This window comes from Spea bombifrons, chromosome 1, assembly GCF_027358695.1.
Source record: "Spea bombifrons isolate aSpeBom1 chromosome 1, aSpeBom1.2.pri, whole genome shotgun sequence".
Taxonomy (NCBI): domain Eukaryota; kingdom Metazoa; phylum Chordata; class Amphibia; order Anura; family Pelobatidae; genus Spea; species Spea bombifrons.
Genome location: NC_071087.1, coordinates 149976418 through 149993229, shown reverse-complemented (window position 1 = coordinate 149993229; position 16812 = coordinate 149976418). Strand labels below are relative to the sequence as shown.

Here is a 16812-nt window from a genome sequence, read left to right as displayed (position 1 = left end):
CAATCGGGGCTGAAGCCAACAACACTTTGTTTTTATAATGAAATATAAGGAATAGATAACAGAAAGGTGTAGTGGACACCATATTGGACAGCAAGAACCTACGGTACAGAGCCAAACATGCTAGTCATGTAGTTTATTTACAGCCCGCTCTAAACTTACAGGGCCAAGAGGGCCACAAGGCAAAGTGTTAGCTGTTGCTAAATTATTTATAAGGCTTTGTGGCCAGGCTAAATTATAGACTGAATAATTTTTTTTAACACTCTTCCTTTTCGTAAAAATCTAACTCCTCCAGTTTTGCCCATCTTCCAAACTCAATACGTACCCTTCTCACAGTTTCCTTCATTCTTTCTCATCAATATATGCCCTCCCTTTCCCTGGTACTTTTGGGAGATATATTCCCTACCTTCCTCCCTTGCATATGGGAGATCTATCCTCTTCCTTTCTCCCTCACATATGGGAGATATATTTAGCTCAGCTTTCTGAGTTTTTCTCAGTTTGAAAACGACTGCAGAATGTAAACATATTTGTAACAAAAAAAAACCCTATTTAGGTCACCCAATTATGCAAGCCAATCATGAAAGATCATCATTGTTGGGACTTTGTTTCCAAATAAAATCGCCTCTTTGCAGATCAGTGAAAAGAAGTACCGGTAATTGGATTCTTAGAGAAAATGGTAAAAATGTACAATGTCATATTTTGTAAAGAAAGATGATTTAAAAAGCTATTTTTAGCATAACTATGATAAACATTTGGAATGCAAAGGAAAGGCATACCACAAAGCTGAATATTTAAACTTCCATTTCAAACAGATTCCTGGGACTTTTTTGGTGTGCTTGTCTTCTAGGAGTTGAAGCCCATGGCACACAACTTGTGCTGTTTAAAAATTCTGTGGTTTTCAACACTTAAATAATACAACTGAAACTGTACTTTAGTAAGGTATTAAAATACAGACCTATGTCTTTAGAAATAAGGTGTAGGGATCACCAAGAATTGCACAAAATGCTGTATTTATCCTTTTTATTGCATGGCAATACAAACAACTAACCCATATTATATGGTCCTGGGGCTTTAAGGTCAGGGGCCGCTTGATGAAGTAAGTGCAGCTGAAGGCTCTATTTGCGCGGCCGTACTCTACACGAGCAAAAAAATGTAGCATATCTAGCCGCTGGCCGCATAGTGCGTTTGCCTGGTATGCCCGATGGCCAGTCCGGGCTTGTTTCTAGACAAATGTCTCACCTGCTTTACGAGCAATCTGCCCCTGTTTGGGGTATCGGATTGATATTAGCTCTAATCCTATATTCCTGTCCACTTTCTGTGGTTGACCGTTTTGTTGCACATTTTAGGATATTGGACTAATAGTAGGATTAATCGCAACTGGAGGACGATTTGTGAATTTATTGTTGGTTTCAATGTCAAGCTTATCAGAAAACATGGAAAACCAAGGAATATTTATTTATGCATTTGTGTAATAAACATAAATATAGTTGCCACGATTGTCTTTTGGTCTGTTGAGACAGAATGAGGATGTTTGCAAGAGATAGTTGAGTCTGCTGCTATGTGTTATGAGCCAATACAGATCCCAAACTTGGATCGGCAAGATCTGTAGATTCTATGCCTGATTTGTCCCATGTTCCTGTTCTATAGCTCTGTGGAATGTGATGACGCTATATAATTTTATAAATGAACTGTGCTGTAATGATTGCACATATTATTTAACCAAACTACACAGTTCAATATCCTTCATTGTGCAGTTTCTTCACATTTTATCTGACAGATATGTAATTTTACTGTTCTATAAAGTAAATTGGCTTGGTGGTTATTATAATGACATTGAATATTCCACATATATATTATGACACTTGAAGTGAATGAATGTACATTCTGACTATAATTTGTATTATTCTGTGTTTTATTTCCAGCTGTACTAAAAGTAACCCACCCATTTAATGTGGATGTGAAAAATGGACTATCATTTAGTGGATCCGTGGATGACATGTTTGGATACACAATTCAGCAATTTGAAAACGAGGAGGGGAAATGGTACTTTTTGTATTAATGCATAATTAATAAATGTGATATTGGCCATTGTGCACATGGATACTACTTAGTTTATTTAGTGTTTTCTGATTTAAATACTAGTTTTATTGCAATGCTGTGTGTGTCAGTAACTCAACTATTATTCAAAGCATTAATAAAACTATAATGTAACATTTGTGTAACATACATGTTTTGGTTTAAAATGAACAAATCAAGCTTTGATTACCTGTTACACTATCCTCTTAAATACTGTTAGCATCCTTCTAGCCATTAACTTAACCATGATAATGGGCTTGTTTCCAAACTTGTGTGAAGTTGCATGCCCTCCCATGCCAATTCTGACAAAGCAATTGGATATTAATTAACGTAAGAGTTGCTTACGAGTTGAGTTTCAATTTACTTTAAATTTTGTGAGTGGGAGGTGAGGTCATGCGAGTTCGTTGATATCTTTATAATAAATATTAAAGGTAAATAAATAGTCAAATAGAGAAAAAAAGGTGCCCCCTCCTTCCCACCTTGAAAGTGACAGGGGTTGACTAAAAACTCTCGGGAGGCACAACGATGCTTGCATTAATTTGATTATATCAAAAGTGTGTACCTTTCTCTTTAAATGCTGAAATAAAAACACACCAGTATTCTGTATATAGCCATACCCATATCTACTATGTATATTATAAAGTCATTTTTTTTTCTCAGGTTGCTCATAGGTTCACCACTGGAAGGGCAACCAAGTCGCAGAACTGGTGATGTATACAAGTGCCCAGTGAATTCTCCAAATGCCTGTACAAAGCTGAACTTACCAAGTAAGTGAAGTAAACCTAATAAGTGTGTAAAAGTACAAATACAAAGAGCTGTGCTGGGTTCACTTCTAAGTTGGTAAGTATCTGATTTCAACAAAACTGAATGGTCGTGCACGGATATTTTGGCATTGACAATACATGGTAGGGGATATGCAGAAAAGTGTCAATAACCATTTATATTTTCATTAATAAAAAAACAAAAAACAAAAAAAAAACAGTTGTTCCTCTAATCGGCACCCTGCCCCGATAATACCAATTAAGACAGGGATTTCCAGCCCATCTGTGTTGAGTGTTTACTATCTGGACAGGTTAAAGGGTTTTTTGTTCTTTGTGTGAATTTTGGGAAACTAAGTCAATAAGAACTACTTGCTTCCTAGAACACTGTTGATGAATATTGTATCTTTTATAGAGAATTCTGCTTGAGCGCAGCCAGTGGCACAATTGGACTGGACTGTTGTTTCTAGTTTGGTAACTTAATCTTGTGGCATATTATACTAGGTGTTTTTTTTTCTATTTTGTAGAATTTACATCAATTTCCGGTGTTTCTGAAATAAAAGAGAACATGACCATGGGATCCACTTTAGTAACAAATCCAAATGGTGGATTTTTGGTAATGGAATTTTTTGAAAAAAAATTCTGTATGTGTTTTTATATTTATGTATATAGTATTACAGTATTTTATATAATAGTACTTTATTTTAAAACACTGAAATTGAAAACCAATTATTGTTAGGTCATTTCTTTTTTTTTTTTTTGGTAACATTTTAAGAAAAATAATATTTCTGTAAGTCATCTGAACATAGTATAAATACCAAGAATGGTACTTATTTTAGACATCTTGGTCCATAAACTCACACTTATTTTTTATTAGCCAAAGGTAAGGAGTCTGGGAAGTACTTAACACCATGATTTACTGAATTTCAACATAAATTTACAAGTAATGTATTTTCTGCTATTCTTGATTGGACATGTTTATTAGTGTTTTATCTCTTTATTTCTCTCCAAGGCATGCGGACCTCTATATGCTTACGGATGTGGAAGTCTGCATTATACAACTGGCATTTGTTCAAATGTTAGTTCTAATTTTCAGGTTGTAAACTCTATTGCTCCAACAGTTCAAGGTAAAAGATTAGTGCATTTACAAAGATTTGTAAACATTTACACCTAATAGTACAACTTACTGGAATATGAAAAGGTTTTTGTTCTGTGTAGTTACTGACACTATGTTTACTATGTTTCTGCTTTTGTATATATATATATTAAAATATTATAATATTAGTTTTCTTAGCTTTCACAGTAGTCATGTAACAATGGTTGATAAGAAAAACAAATACTAATTAAAAACCAAAAAATATTTAAAAAAAAATCTATTTAATGTTATTTTTTTAACAATATTATTTTACAGGGGAACTGTTTTGTTAAGTAGGCAGATTTATCTGTGATTACATTCTAGATACTGTATTAGAGAGAAAATGTATACCTTCTTGGTCTTGGCAGAAAGAAGTCTGACTTAATGTATTCCACTGACATAGATTAGTAGCAAATTCTTTAATAAATGTGACAAATACAGTATATGCATTGCGTGATGGTTGTGAACTGTTCAAATGCAGGGTGTAACACACAACTGGATATAGTGATTGTCCTGGATGGATCTAACAGCGTTTATCCATGGGATAGTGTAACTGGTTTTTTATGGAAACTGTTACAAAAAATGAATATACACCCCAGTTTAACACAGGTAAGATTTTTTTTATTTTTTTTTAAATATTCAATTAAAAAGTGCAAAAACATTTAAATAAGAAAAATAGGCTAGCGTAGATAATAATGTTTACTTGCAGGCAATGCGACATTGTGTTGGAGAAAGCAAGTGTGATGCTGGGTTGTATAGCTGGGGCATTAGTTTCTATGTGTAAAGCTTGGAGGAGAGAAGAGAACGTTGAGATATACAAACATTTAAATAATTAGAGGCATTTGACGTACATGAAGTATGTTTGCACCAAAAAAATGATTTGAACTCATATAAATGATTTGTATATCTGTGAAAATAGACGTGTAAATGGCTAGAATCCGAAGCTTTTAAAGAAAAATACAGTGATATATAATATTTTCTTTCCACCAATATCAGTATGGTCATGTAATGAAAAATCACGTATTTTGTCATTAAGTTTTGGGTAAATTTAATTCAGAAAGTAAACCAATATCAGCTACAGACTTTTGTTTTTTTCTTTAATTTTAGGTTGGCATAGTTCAGTACGGAGAAAACATAACCCATGAATTTAACCTGAACACATACGATTCAACAGCAAGTGTGTTGGAGGCATCAATGAAAATAATTCAAAGAGGGGGATATCAAACTATGACTGCTCTTGGTATAGATACAGCACGGTATGTACAGTTAAGAAGAGAGCAAATAACTCTTGTCCCAGTTAAATAAAATTAGATGATGTAAGGATAAGGTCCAGGCAGGCTCGGATGGGCAGATTAATGGACCAATTCCGAGTGGACCTCCGGCCAACAGCGCCGCACACTCACCATATCAAGCCTTAATAAGCTTGTTTCTTTAAAGAAGTCTCAGCTGCCTTTTTTGCTTCCTATATAGGGGTTATGTGTCTCCTGTGTGTCTCCTGTAACCCACATTTTTACCTTACACATCTTTTCGTTTCTGTAAACATGTGTTAGTCTTTCTCAGGCTCAATCTGGCCACACCAGGCAAATGCCAAAAGACATGGCTGTAAAAAAGTGCCAGGGCAGCCGCGCCATCTGGTCAAACTCTCACACTGTGTCATTTATCATTTGTAAATGATAAAACTAATATTAATATTGTAATGTGAGTCTCAAGTGTCATTTAGTTGCATTGGGATGGGTTGTATAGACTTTTGGTGGTTTTACTGCCAAATATTCCTTGCTAAATATTTTTTTCTACTAAACTTTAGTCCATTGTATGTAAGCAGTTTGTGTATTTATTGGTGGACTGGAGAGTGAAATAGAAATCTACCAAAATTGGTCACTCGAACTATTGACTACCTTAGCAGACTGGTATTGCCCAATGTGCATGTGATACACATGACTTTCTGCCTTTTCATATAGCGCCATCAAATTCCGTAGCGCTGTACGATGATGACTTGTAAAATTCTTTAATTCACATCAAGCATTTATGTGTAAGTCTAATGCAAAAAAAAAATTGCTGAAAACTATTTTAAAGTAAGATAATTACTAATCAGTGATTATTTTAACTGTTCATAACACATATCCCAATATGGAAACCAAGTGCAAACGTCTTACTGGAATTATGATGTGTCTTAAATGGTCTTTCAATAAAGAATGCTAAGATTGTTAACAGAATATCTCTGCTTTATTGAACTTACCAGATGAGGAAGTCCAGGCAGAAGCAGTAAAGCTAAAGGGAACTTCCATCATTAACCCTCTAAGTGTCCCACTACTACTACCACTACTACTACTACTACTACTACTACTACCACTACTACTACTACTACTACTACTACTACCACTACTACTACTACTACTACTACTACTACCACTGCTACTACTACTACTACTTCCCTAATAAATATACAAATATATAAGACAGGCTAAAATAGCACAGGCTAACATGTGAGTATACTGTCATAAAAACAAAGAATGTGTTTTAGGGCCCCGAGACATCTTTGTATGTTACATTCTGCTTCACTTCAATCATTGCTCCAACTTTTCTTCCTTTTGGAAAAATAAGGACATTAAACTGTCTTTCTATGAAGTTATTCGTCGAGCAGCTGCATTGTGGCTCATAAATAAAAGCAAATAAAACAAAATTCCTTATTTGCCAAATCGATCAAGTGAACTGCTGTTTTGTGTCTTGCCTGGAAAATTCTCTATCCAGAAGAGCAGTAATCCTTTAGAGTGAGCGCTCAGTAGAGCATGTATGGCCTGAGTGTACAATACTGAGGAATATGTTGGTGCCATATAATTGCCAGAAAGTGGTAGGCAAACTATTAGTAGAGGGGCTTAAGTTTCTATGGGGCATTAGCCTAAGGTCAGCCACAATGTCATCTATAGGACCTTTGGGAAACATAAGTGTATGTAATCCTTAAGATATATATATATATATATATATATATATATATATATATATATATATATATATATATATATATATATATATATTAGTTAAACCACTATTTTAAATACTTTTAAAACTTTTAATACTTTTAAAACTAAAAATACATTTTACAAAATTGTGCTATTTTCTTTTTTGGAAACAGTCCTAGTGTTTGCATAATATAATGTTCTCAGACAGAGGCATAATTATCCATTTGTATGTGTTCCTGCTCTGTTATCTGAAGCCATACTACTAGGAAAACACCCTGTTGATTCCCCTTCCAGACATAGGACTTCATTAGCATTGCCATAAAGAATCAGCACTGTGTGGGGAAAGCCATGGAAAATATCACATGACCGAAAACAATAGCAGATACAGGAATTTTCCTGCTTTAAGGAATATAAAACCAGGTTTATGTTGTCGACGTTAACATACATTACTTCATAGACCACCCAAGGAGATTTTTTTGCGTTTTTTATGTGCGTTCCTATTTAAAACTATAATGTAACAATTACAGCAATTAACGTGTGATGATCATTATAGTGTCTTAAGTAGTATTAAGAGGTCTGTAAATATAATAAATTTAATTAGTTATTGATTGTATTAATTTTGTAATTTAAATATATTTTGAGTACATAACTCAACAGTTCTTATGTCTTATGCAAATCTGGTTTATATATATTTATGCATTAGGAGTTATTTCTTTAAAATACAGTCTGGGTGTGTATATATAATAATATATGAAATCAGACTTATGAGATGTTTGGCAGCTATAAGGCTTAATAGAAAGTAGTATTTGCGAGGCCCAGGCAGAGTCAATTTATAAACTCAGTCAAATGAAAATATTGTTTTTTTCAACAACATATGAGTTATAAATAATATAGGCTATCCTGCAATTGTAAGGCTACATAAACTAAATGTTGCTCAACTATATATACCTGGGAACTTATCGGCTCCTTGTGGGACGCGGCCAGGACTGACCGCTGACGTGGGTGGGTGGTCCCGCTGACGTGGGTGGGCGGTCCCGCTGACGTCGGTAGGCGGTCCCGCTGACGTCGGTGGGCGGTCCCGCTGACGTCGGTGGGCGGTCCTGCTGATGTAGGTGGGCTGTCCCACTGACTTCAGGGGCGTTTCCACTGATGTATCCACTGATACTGAACACCTCCATGTAAAGGAAAAAATGGGCGGGGAGCGGGGCTTGTCAAGAAGAACGGTGAACATTGTCATGTAACCGTCCATCCTCAGTTCATTAAAACGTAGCAGATTTAAGTGTGTAGCTTATTTTTCCTTATAAGAACCGTGTCTTTATTCATTTCAAGTCTATTTTTTATTCCTGCTATGTATTATAATTGTCTGATGTTGTGTTAGGGATCCTTTTGGCAATCATTGGGTCACATGAATTGTCTTTACTGTGTATTGCGTGTGTTTCATGTTCTGGAGCCAATTGAAATTGAGCTAAAGTGACCCAAAATCTGTGTATTATAGACAAGAGGCTTTTACTGAAGAAAGGGGAGCACGCAGAGGTGTTAAAAAGGTTATGGTGGTCGTAACGGATGGAGAGTCACATGACAGCCACCGATTAAAAAAGGTTATCGATGAATGTGAAAAAGAAGACATTCAGAGATTCTCTATTGCTGTAAGTGTTTAAAGACTTCCAAATTTCTTGCAGAATTTCATGTAAAGATATTTTCAATTAACAATAAATAACAAATAATAGCATAATAAAAACACCAAGTTGTCAATAATTCTCTTGGCTTGGACACACTTTTGAACAAAGTGAAACTTCTGAAAATGTATTAAACTGGAGTTAAATTCATTAAATCAAACCATAATCAGTTCCTTTGTCTCATCTTAGATAAGGATAGCTTTATGCCTATCCCATGTGTGTTTAAATTCACTCACTGTATTAGCCTCTGCTGTTTATGTGCACCTGGCCTATAGAGCCATCCCAAACACCTTTCCATCTAGATGCTCACTTTGCAGCTAAGACCTTCTGCTCTAAATAATGTTCCCGTCGGTGTCTTCAAAAGGAGGTCACTAAATCTTTCAAGACCTAAAAGGAACTCCATAACTATTAGGCATATGTTTAATGCATGTAAGTCTTTTAAATTATGCAAATCTCTACTATGTGTAATTCATCTCCATAAAATTACAGCGATGTTTGTTCAGTTTTTTCAATTGCAAAAATAAGAAATAAGAGAGACATATATCAGCTTACTATGAAAAACATGGTGGTCCCTACCTCAGCACCCTAAGAAGCTGCATGGTCTGCCTATACACAAGGATAGACCCTGTTTAGTGTGCGTGGTAAATGTGAGTGGTGAGTTAAAAAGTTGTGTGTGTCTATACAGCCAATACATTTCTATCGGTTTAAGATCCTTGCCTGGTATGAGGCTATTAACACATTAAGTAACAGCAGAAAATACCTGCTAGTTTATGTATTTTTATGAATAACTCATATTTAGTTTTATTCTTTTATAAATACATACCGATCAGCCATAACACTATGACCACCTGCCTAATATTGTGTAGGTCCCTTTTTGCCACCAAAACAGCCCTGACCCATCAACACATGGACTCCACTAGACCTCTGAAGGTGTGCTGTGGTATCTGGCACCAAGCCGCTGGCAGCAGATCCTTTAAGTCCTGTAGGTTGTGAGGTGCGGCCTCCATGGATGCATCCTGACTTTTTCAGCAATTTAAACTACAGTAGCTTGTCTGTTGGATTTGACCACACAGGCCAGCCTTCTCCCCCACGTGCATCAATGAGCCTTGGCCTCTCATGACCCTGTGGCTGGTTCACCGCTTTTCCTTCCTTGGGCCAATTTTGATTGGTCCCGACCACTGCAGACCGGGAACACCACAAGAGCTGTAGTTTTGGAAATGCCGTGACCCAGTCCTCTAGCCATCACCATTTGGCCCTTATCAAAGTCACTCAGATCCTTACGCTTGCCCATTTTTCTGGTTTCTAACACACCAACTTTGAGGATGAAATGTTCACTTGCTGCCTAATATATCCCACCCACTGACAGGAGCCATTATAACAAGATTATCCGTGTTACTCGCTTCACCTGTCAGTGGTCAGAATGTTATGGCTGAACGGTGTATGTGACTATAGAAGGAAGAAGTCATTCTTAAAAGCTCTTAAAAGGCCCAGAAGTAGCTCAAATTGTATTTAAAAAGGTTAAAAATATATGAATCATTTAGAAAACATAATTTATACAAAATAATATTCTCTAACTTATCTTAGATTCTCGGCAGTTACAACAGAGGAAACTTAAGTACAGACAAGTTTGTTGAAGAGATAAGGTCAATTGCAAGCGAACCAAAGGAAAGACATTTTTTTAATGTCTCAGATGAAGTCGCACTGTCGAGTATTGTGGAATCCTTGGGAGAAAGGATATTTGCCCTTGAAGGTATTACTTTCGTTACGATGACCACACGTACAATATTTTGCTTAACGTGCTAACATACATGATCACAGTATCCCAAACAGTATGGAAGAATGACATGCATTGTGTTTAAACTTATTATATTTGTGGCCACACATTTTTTTTCCCCCAGGAAGTTCAGAAAATGCAGGTTTCCTCAAAAACTAAAACAAAAGTGTGAAACAATGGACTTCTAGTAATAAAAACTACCATAATGTGTTTGAACTGGTAACTAGCAAAGGTTTTGCTTCAAGAAATATCATATCATCTTATTTGCTTCAGGAATATATGATTCCGCTCATTAAAGGAACACTCAACACTCCAGTTCACCCCTGCCGAGTGACAGACCGAAGTGGGCTATTGTTTTACCCAATGGGCTAGTGTCCATCATGTAGCTGTGGAAGTGTGTTTACAGCCCAAAGCCCTTCCTTGTTAGAGAATGCCATCCCTTACGAAAAATTACTGTAGTTTTTTCTGAAGTAATACTGCAGTTTGTTTGTAGAAAAGTGCAGTTTTTTGGACATGAAAAAACTCCAATACTGCACTTTTACTGCAGTATTACTGCACATTTACTGCACTTATTTTTTATACTGCAAACCTACAGTTGTACTTCAATGTACCGCAGCTTTATTGCATTTGTGCTTCTGTACAAAAATAACTGCAGTAAAACTGCAGTACAGTGAAGTACAAATGCAGTAAAAGTGCAGTAAATGTGCAGTAATACTGCAGTAAAAGTGCAGTATTCCAGTTTTTCATGTCCAAAGAACTGCAGTATTACTTCAGAAAAAACTGCAGTAATTTTTCGTGAGGGATACGTTTTGGGATGAATTGGATTTTTTTAATTTTTTTGCAGGTCTCAAGAGATTTTTTTTTTTTAAAGGACATTTCCTCATTGTTTAAAATGGCAAAAAGGTTATGGGAAAGGCTGTGTCTGATGCTATAAAATAACAAGAAAAGAGACAAAGAGATGTGAATAAAAGTATGTGGCTTTATTTGCTAAATGAATCAAAGGCTTTTTGATTGTTTTCTTTTTCTTGCTACAAACAGTGCGGTAACCTTCTGTCTAAGCCAGAGCACATCATTTCATTAAAACATATAAATATTTTCACTTGCCTAGTAATGTGATTTTTCAGTGAAAAATGGTACACAGAACAATGGATAGCTTTGCCTAAAGACATTGCTCCATTTAGTCAAAGCACTAATTGGACTCTGTACCATGAAAAAAACTTTGCCATCTTATTTTTTACATGCAACAGCCTATCAGTGCCTGTTACATGATGAATAAGTATTCCCTGGAAAAGTGATGAATGAGGCAAAATTTTATGTTTACAACATAATTTCTTCATTCATGTTTTTATTTTCTAGCAACAAGCGATGCGCAAACTGCATCTTTTGAAATGGAAATGGCCCAAACAGGACTGAGTGCACACTACTCCAAGGTAGACATATTGTTCCAAATTATTGTCTGCAATATATGTGAATTCAATGGATTAAAAAATAAATATTAGTTTTATGTTGGCATATTTAAGTGGAATATTCTAGCAATGGATTGAAAAGCCATGGGAAATCTAAATTATTGTGAGAATATTGAAAAACTTAATATTCTTGAATTTGAATAGTATATCATTTTGTCCCATAACTTGCCCAAGTTGGGCTACTTCGAGTTCTCCTTCTGATAGGGGAGTGGCTTTGGGGGGGGTGGAGCTACTTACAGATAGTCTTAAATGACCTGGGACCATAAGAGGAAATGGATGGGATTGGGGGCCTGGGGAAGCAGGTCTTCACCCGGAAACTCTTGGTCAAACCCAAAGAGTTTCAAGGTATGCTGATTCTCTATGAAGGCGAAACCAAACATCTTTTAGAAATATTGATACTACATATTTATCCTTTACTTAATAAATCAGTAAAAAAAAACAAAAAACAATTCTGAGCAATATTGTAAGCACTGGCATTAACGCTGTGTAGTAAATTCAATGAGTAAAGCATAGAGGAAAGTAATCATAATATCCCTGGGTAATTCTGAACATAACATATCATTTCTGGTTGTCAAGGACTTTGTGATGCTTGGAGCAGTGGGAGCTTATGATTGGAATGGAACGGTAGTGATGTTGAAGTCTGATACATTTATAATAGCCAGCAATCGTACATTTAAAACGAGAGAAGATGAAAGGAATGAAGCCCTGGCAGCTTACCTTGGTAAGTAAGACATTTGTTAACACGCTTAATAAATTACAGTGCTTGATTAACGTCTGGAATAATATAGCAATAGACAGATATACTCCGTGGTGCAGAACAGCAGTCTTATACTCTACCAGGTCAGTAAACCTTAAAATGCTAACATGGATCAAACTATGTTAACACATTGAAACAAATGAAATTGTTCATGGAAAGATTTTAATCCACCAGTTGAAAAAAAAGTACTTTCCTTTTGCACTCATCTTGACCTACTTGTTTCCTGCATTCTGGAAAAACTACGTGCTTGGATATATAATTTTCTAGAAAACTAAAAAGCTGACTTTTTTGCATTCATCTTGATTTATTTTTAAATATATTTGTAGTTTTATGTCGAGTTTTTATATAAAAAATAATAATCATCATCATAATAGATCCAGTTTAATGCCTAAACACATTAATGTTTCATGTCATAATATTGCATTAATATTCATGACATCATATACAATGACTGGGCACGTGTTAAGATGGGGTATTGTGTTTTGCGCCACATAAATGCCAATAATTATTATTGTAACATTCCAAATGCACACTGTTAAAATTGTTTTTTTTTTATTAAAAAGGTGCATTTTATAGAATGTTCAGAACTTTAAACATCTGAAATCTTTTTAGGTTATACTGTAACATCTGCATCTGTACTTGGAGAAGAAATTTACATTGCTGGACAGCCGCGATACAATCATACCGGCCAAGTTATCGTTTATAGGATGAATGGGAAAGCAATAGAAGTATTACAAGCATTAAACGGCGAACAGGTGAATGTCTCAATTATTTGGGCTTAATGCTTTAATAAACGAAAAGGCCGTAAAAGTGTATCTGGGTAATTAAACATGTGAGCAATTAACTGGGTAATTATTAAAACTTCCCTTTCTTAGTAAACTAATCAAATGTGTAGGGGCAATACAGCCATCATATGCACTTTAATGCATAGGCAAGACAAGCTCCCTTCAAATGATCTTTTGCCCCCCAATTTATGAAGGGGTTCTGTCCTTTGGATTCCAGGAGATGTGTTCTTCTCTCTCCAATTCAAATACCCCAATTCTCTGGTAAATACCGACATCTACAGTGAACAGTACTATACTGTATACATTGCATTTACATTAATGTCTGTTTATTATATGTTGTAGATCGGTTCATATTTTGGAAGTGTGCTTACAACTGTGGATATAGATGGAGATTTACTAAGCGATATTCTCCTTGTTGGAGCACCGATGTATATGGGCAGTGATAAGCAAGAACAAGGGAAAGTGTATGTATATAATATTCACCAGGTAACGACCAGTTTTTTTGATATTTCACATGATAATTAAGGTTCTTCACATGATGGTGTGTACAGTATTTAAAATTAAATGTAGAGCACACTCCCTACTTTTTTGCCACGTAATGGATTCTTCTGCTGATTCTCAATCAGATATATAATCACTACAGTACATTAAATACACAAAAATGATTTAGTTACAAAAAGATTTTAGCACACAACTTTTTTTTTTTACAAGAGATCAAAATAGTATAAGAGAAATCTGTTTTAGATAAAAAATATACTTTTAGTAAAAACAGCATGTTGTGTATTTTGTAAAACAAACATAAATGTAAACAAATACATGAATGCTAACCGCGTGAAAAACATCACTGTTCGTCTTCTAATAACTGAAGCCGCTCCAAGCTTTGCATACTCTACATGGTGTGCCTAAGTAATAATTCAGAATGTATGATTTTCAAAATGAATGTAAGTTGTTACTTTATGTTCACAGAAACAGTTGGCATACAACATGAGCCTTGAACCCATGAATCAGTCGTGTTGCACTAAAATAAAAGACCCCAGCTGTAAATCTGAAAAGCTGAATGAGCCCTGTGGGTCCCGCTTTGGAATGTCCATTGCTTCGGTGAAAGATTTAAACTTGGATGGATTCAATGATGTAGTTATTGGAGCTCCGCTGGAAGATGACCACCGCGGGGCTGTATATATTTATCATGGAAGTGGGAAATCATTAAAGAAAGATTATGTTCAGGTACTTTATGACATGTTATAGTGATATTTAAATAACTTTTTGTTATTTCAGCCTAAATACTAACTTGGTCGAAAACAAATTGACCAATTAACTAAAGTCCTAAAACAAGCAGAAAACATTAATTGACCATCATTTAATCTCTTGTATGTCTTCCTGCCTTAGTTTAGAAGTGAAATTTATGAGATCTCATACAGTCCTGATGGTCAATCAGGGTAACATTTTACTTACTAAAACAAATACAGAGTGTTTCTGGAATTTATAGCAAATAAAGAACATTAAGATTGACACCAAGCCCAAGCCCCTGATAGCTATAGCTTTAAATTACGGTACCAACTAACCGTGTTGTAAATACACAGTATTAGCTGCAGACTAGAGTCCCTTCCCAAAGGTGGTTGGATCTTTGTCTCTTTAAAATAATCCTACCAATATTCAGAATTTTCTGAACTGTTAACTCGGTGCTCTACAAACTTTTCTAATGCCTGGCACATTTATTAAAAGAAGAAGAATAAATATAATCTGTTTATAAATAATATATTTCTACTTTCTTCCACTACTAGCGTATTCCTTCAGGTGGTGATGGAAAGAAAATCAAATTCTTTGGGCAATCCATACACGGTGAGATGGATGTGAACGGGGATGGTCTCACTGACATCTCTATTGGAGGAATTGGCGGTGCTGCCCTTTTCTGGTACGTTTTGAGAAGTGAGCCAGACATTGGTCATTGTGATTCTTTAAAATGTATAAATAATATCATTAAAATGGACAATATAAAATGTTGACTATAAGATTGGCATAGGTTAAGACATACTGGTACAGAAGCAGAGGAGGTTCTGTGAACTTACAATCTACCATGGTTAACTAAATAGTTTACCATTGGGGTCTCACTTCATTAACTACTGTTAATGATTCGTGTGCTGAATTCTAAATTAAATAAAAACCTTACAAAACCAATTGGATAGTAGAAGAAAAAGGATTTACTATTCACACTTATTTCTAGGTCTCGTGATGTGGCTGAGGTGAATGTTGCCATGCATTTTAATCCCGACAAGATCAATATTGAAAAGAAAAATTGTAAAATCAAAAACAAAGAAACCGTATGCATTGAAGCCAGATTCTGCTTTAAAACATCTTTAAAATCAAATGAAAACAAAGAGAATAACATTGGTAAGTTGGAAATAGTTCATGGATGTGGTTCAGTCATTACTAATGTGGTGGTAACGGGGGACATGAAAGGCAGACAGGTTTCTTGTCCATTGGATGTGGCAATTTTTTATGGTATACTTGTTTCCATTCACAGATTTAGTTTTTGGCCGTGGCTGTGATTCTAAATTTATATATTAGTTACAACCCCCCCCCCATGTAACCATATAAAAAAAGGATAAAAAAAAACCCAGCACTACTAATCCTTCTTTCTCACTTTAGGAGTATATCTACTCATTTCAAGCTCATAAAATGCTAAACATATTGCTCAAAGTCTTATTTTCTCTAAGTGAAATATATACAAAAAAGAATCTTAAAATAGTCGAACTTCCCACTGTTGTGTTGTTTAAACTGGAACCGTCTTTCTCTCTGCTATTGCAACAAACGATAAGAATGTATCCATTCAACGTTTCTTCGTATAGCCTGATGTTCCTACAGTATATGCTTCATTTTGAAAACATCTGAATTGGATAAAGTTCTTCTTTACTTTTTTTCTTTAACATATCCCATCTTTCTATAACTTGAAATTTATTTTTCATTTCTAATTTATTGTACTTTTACTTTTCTTTTTATTTACTTTTCTTTAAATCTACCAGTCAGCTCTTCCACTTTGTTTTGTGCAATCGTGTTTTAACCTGTTCATCTCTCCCATAGATATATTTTAAGTAATTTCCATAATGGCAACTATTATTTTCTATATATGTGTTTTACAATGCATTTTTAAAAATCATTTTAAAATCATTTTCTTGTGCACTTTATTGTACTCTATAAAGGTAGTTAAATAAAAAAATCTATTTTGTTCTTACTGTAGGCAGCTACAAACTTCAGACTTTGGCTTGTACCATAAATTAAACTCTAGAAATTGTGTGAGTGATGTTTGATCTCCTCGCCAAATGAATTCGATATTCCACATATGTCTTGTAATACACTAACGACTTCTTCTGCTGAATATGGCGATGTTAAGTGTAGCTCCCAGAGCCTATGTATACATTGGTGTAACTTAGGGC

The 16812-nt window shown here is 35.1% G+C and overlaps 1 protein-coding gene across 1 annotated transcript in view; it reads left to right on the top strand.

Annotated features, from left to right (window-relative positions):
- ITGA1 (integrin subunit alpha 1) overlaps positions 1-16812 on the top strand; it is a 38241-nt gene that overhangs the window by 7423 nt on the left and 14006 nt on the right. The window contains exons 2-16 of the mRNA XM_053448071.1: positions 1920-2040; positions 2734-2840; positions 3359-3447; positions 3844-3958; positions 4448-4575; positions 5074-5222; positions 8419-8569; positions 10184-10349; positions 11730-11803; positions 12416-12560; positions 13209-13351; positions 13724-13867; positions 14348-14605; positions 15163-15293; positions 15603-15769. Of these exons, the coding sequence (XP_053304046.1) occupies positions 1920-2040; positions 2734-2840; positions 3359-3447; positions 3844-3958; positions 4448-4575; positions 5074-5222; positions 8419-8569; positions 10184-10349; positions 11730-11803; positions 12416-12560; positions 13209-13351; positions 13724-13867; positions 14348-14605; positions 15163-15293; positions 15603-15769 (2088 nt within the window). The remainder of the gene's footprint in view (positions 1-1919; positions 2041-2733; positions 2841-3358; positions 3448-3843; positions 3959-4447; positions 4576-5073; positions 5223-8418; positions 8570-10183; positions 10350-11729; positions 11804-12415; positions 12561-13208; positions 13352-13723; positions 13868-14347; positions 14606-15162; positions 15294-15602; positions 15770-16812) is intronic.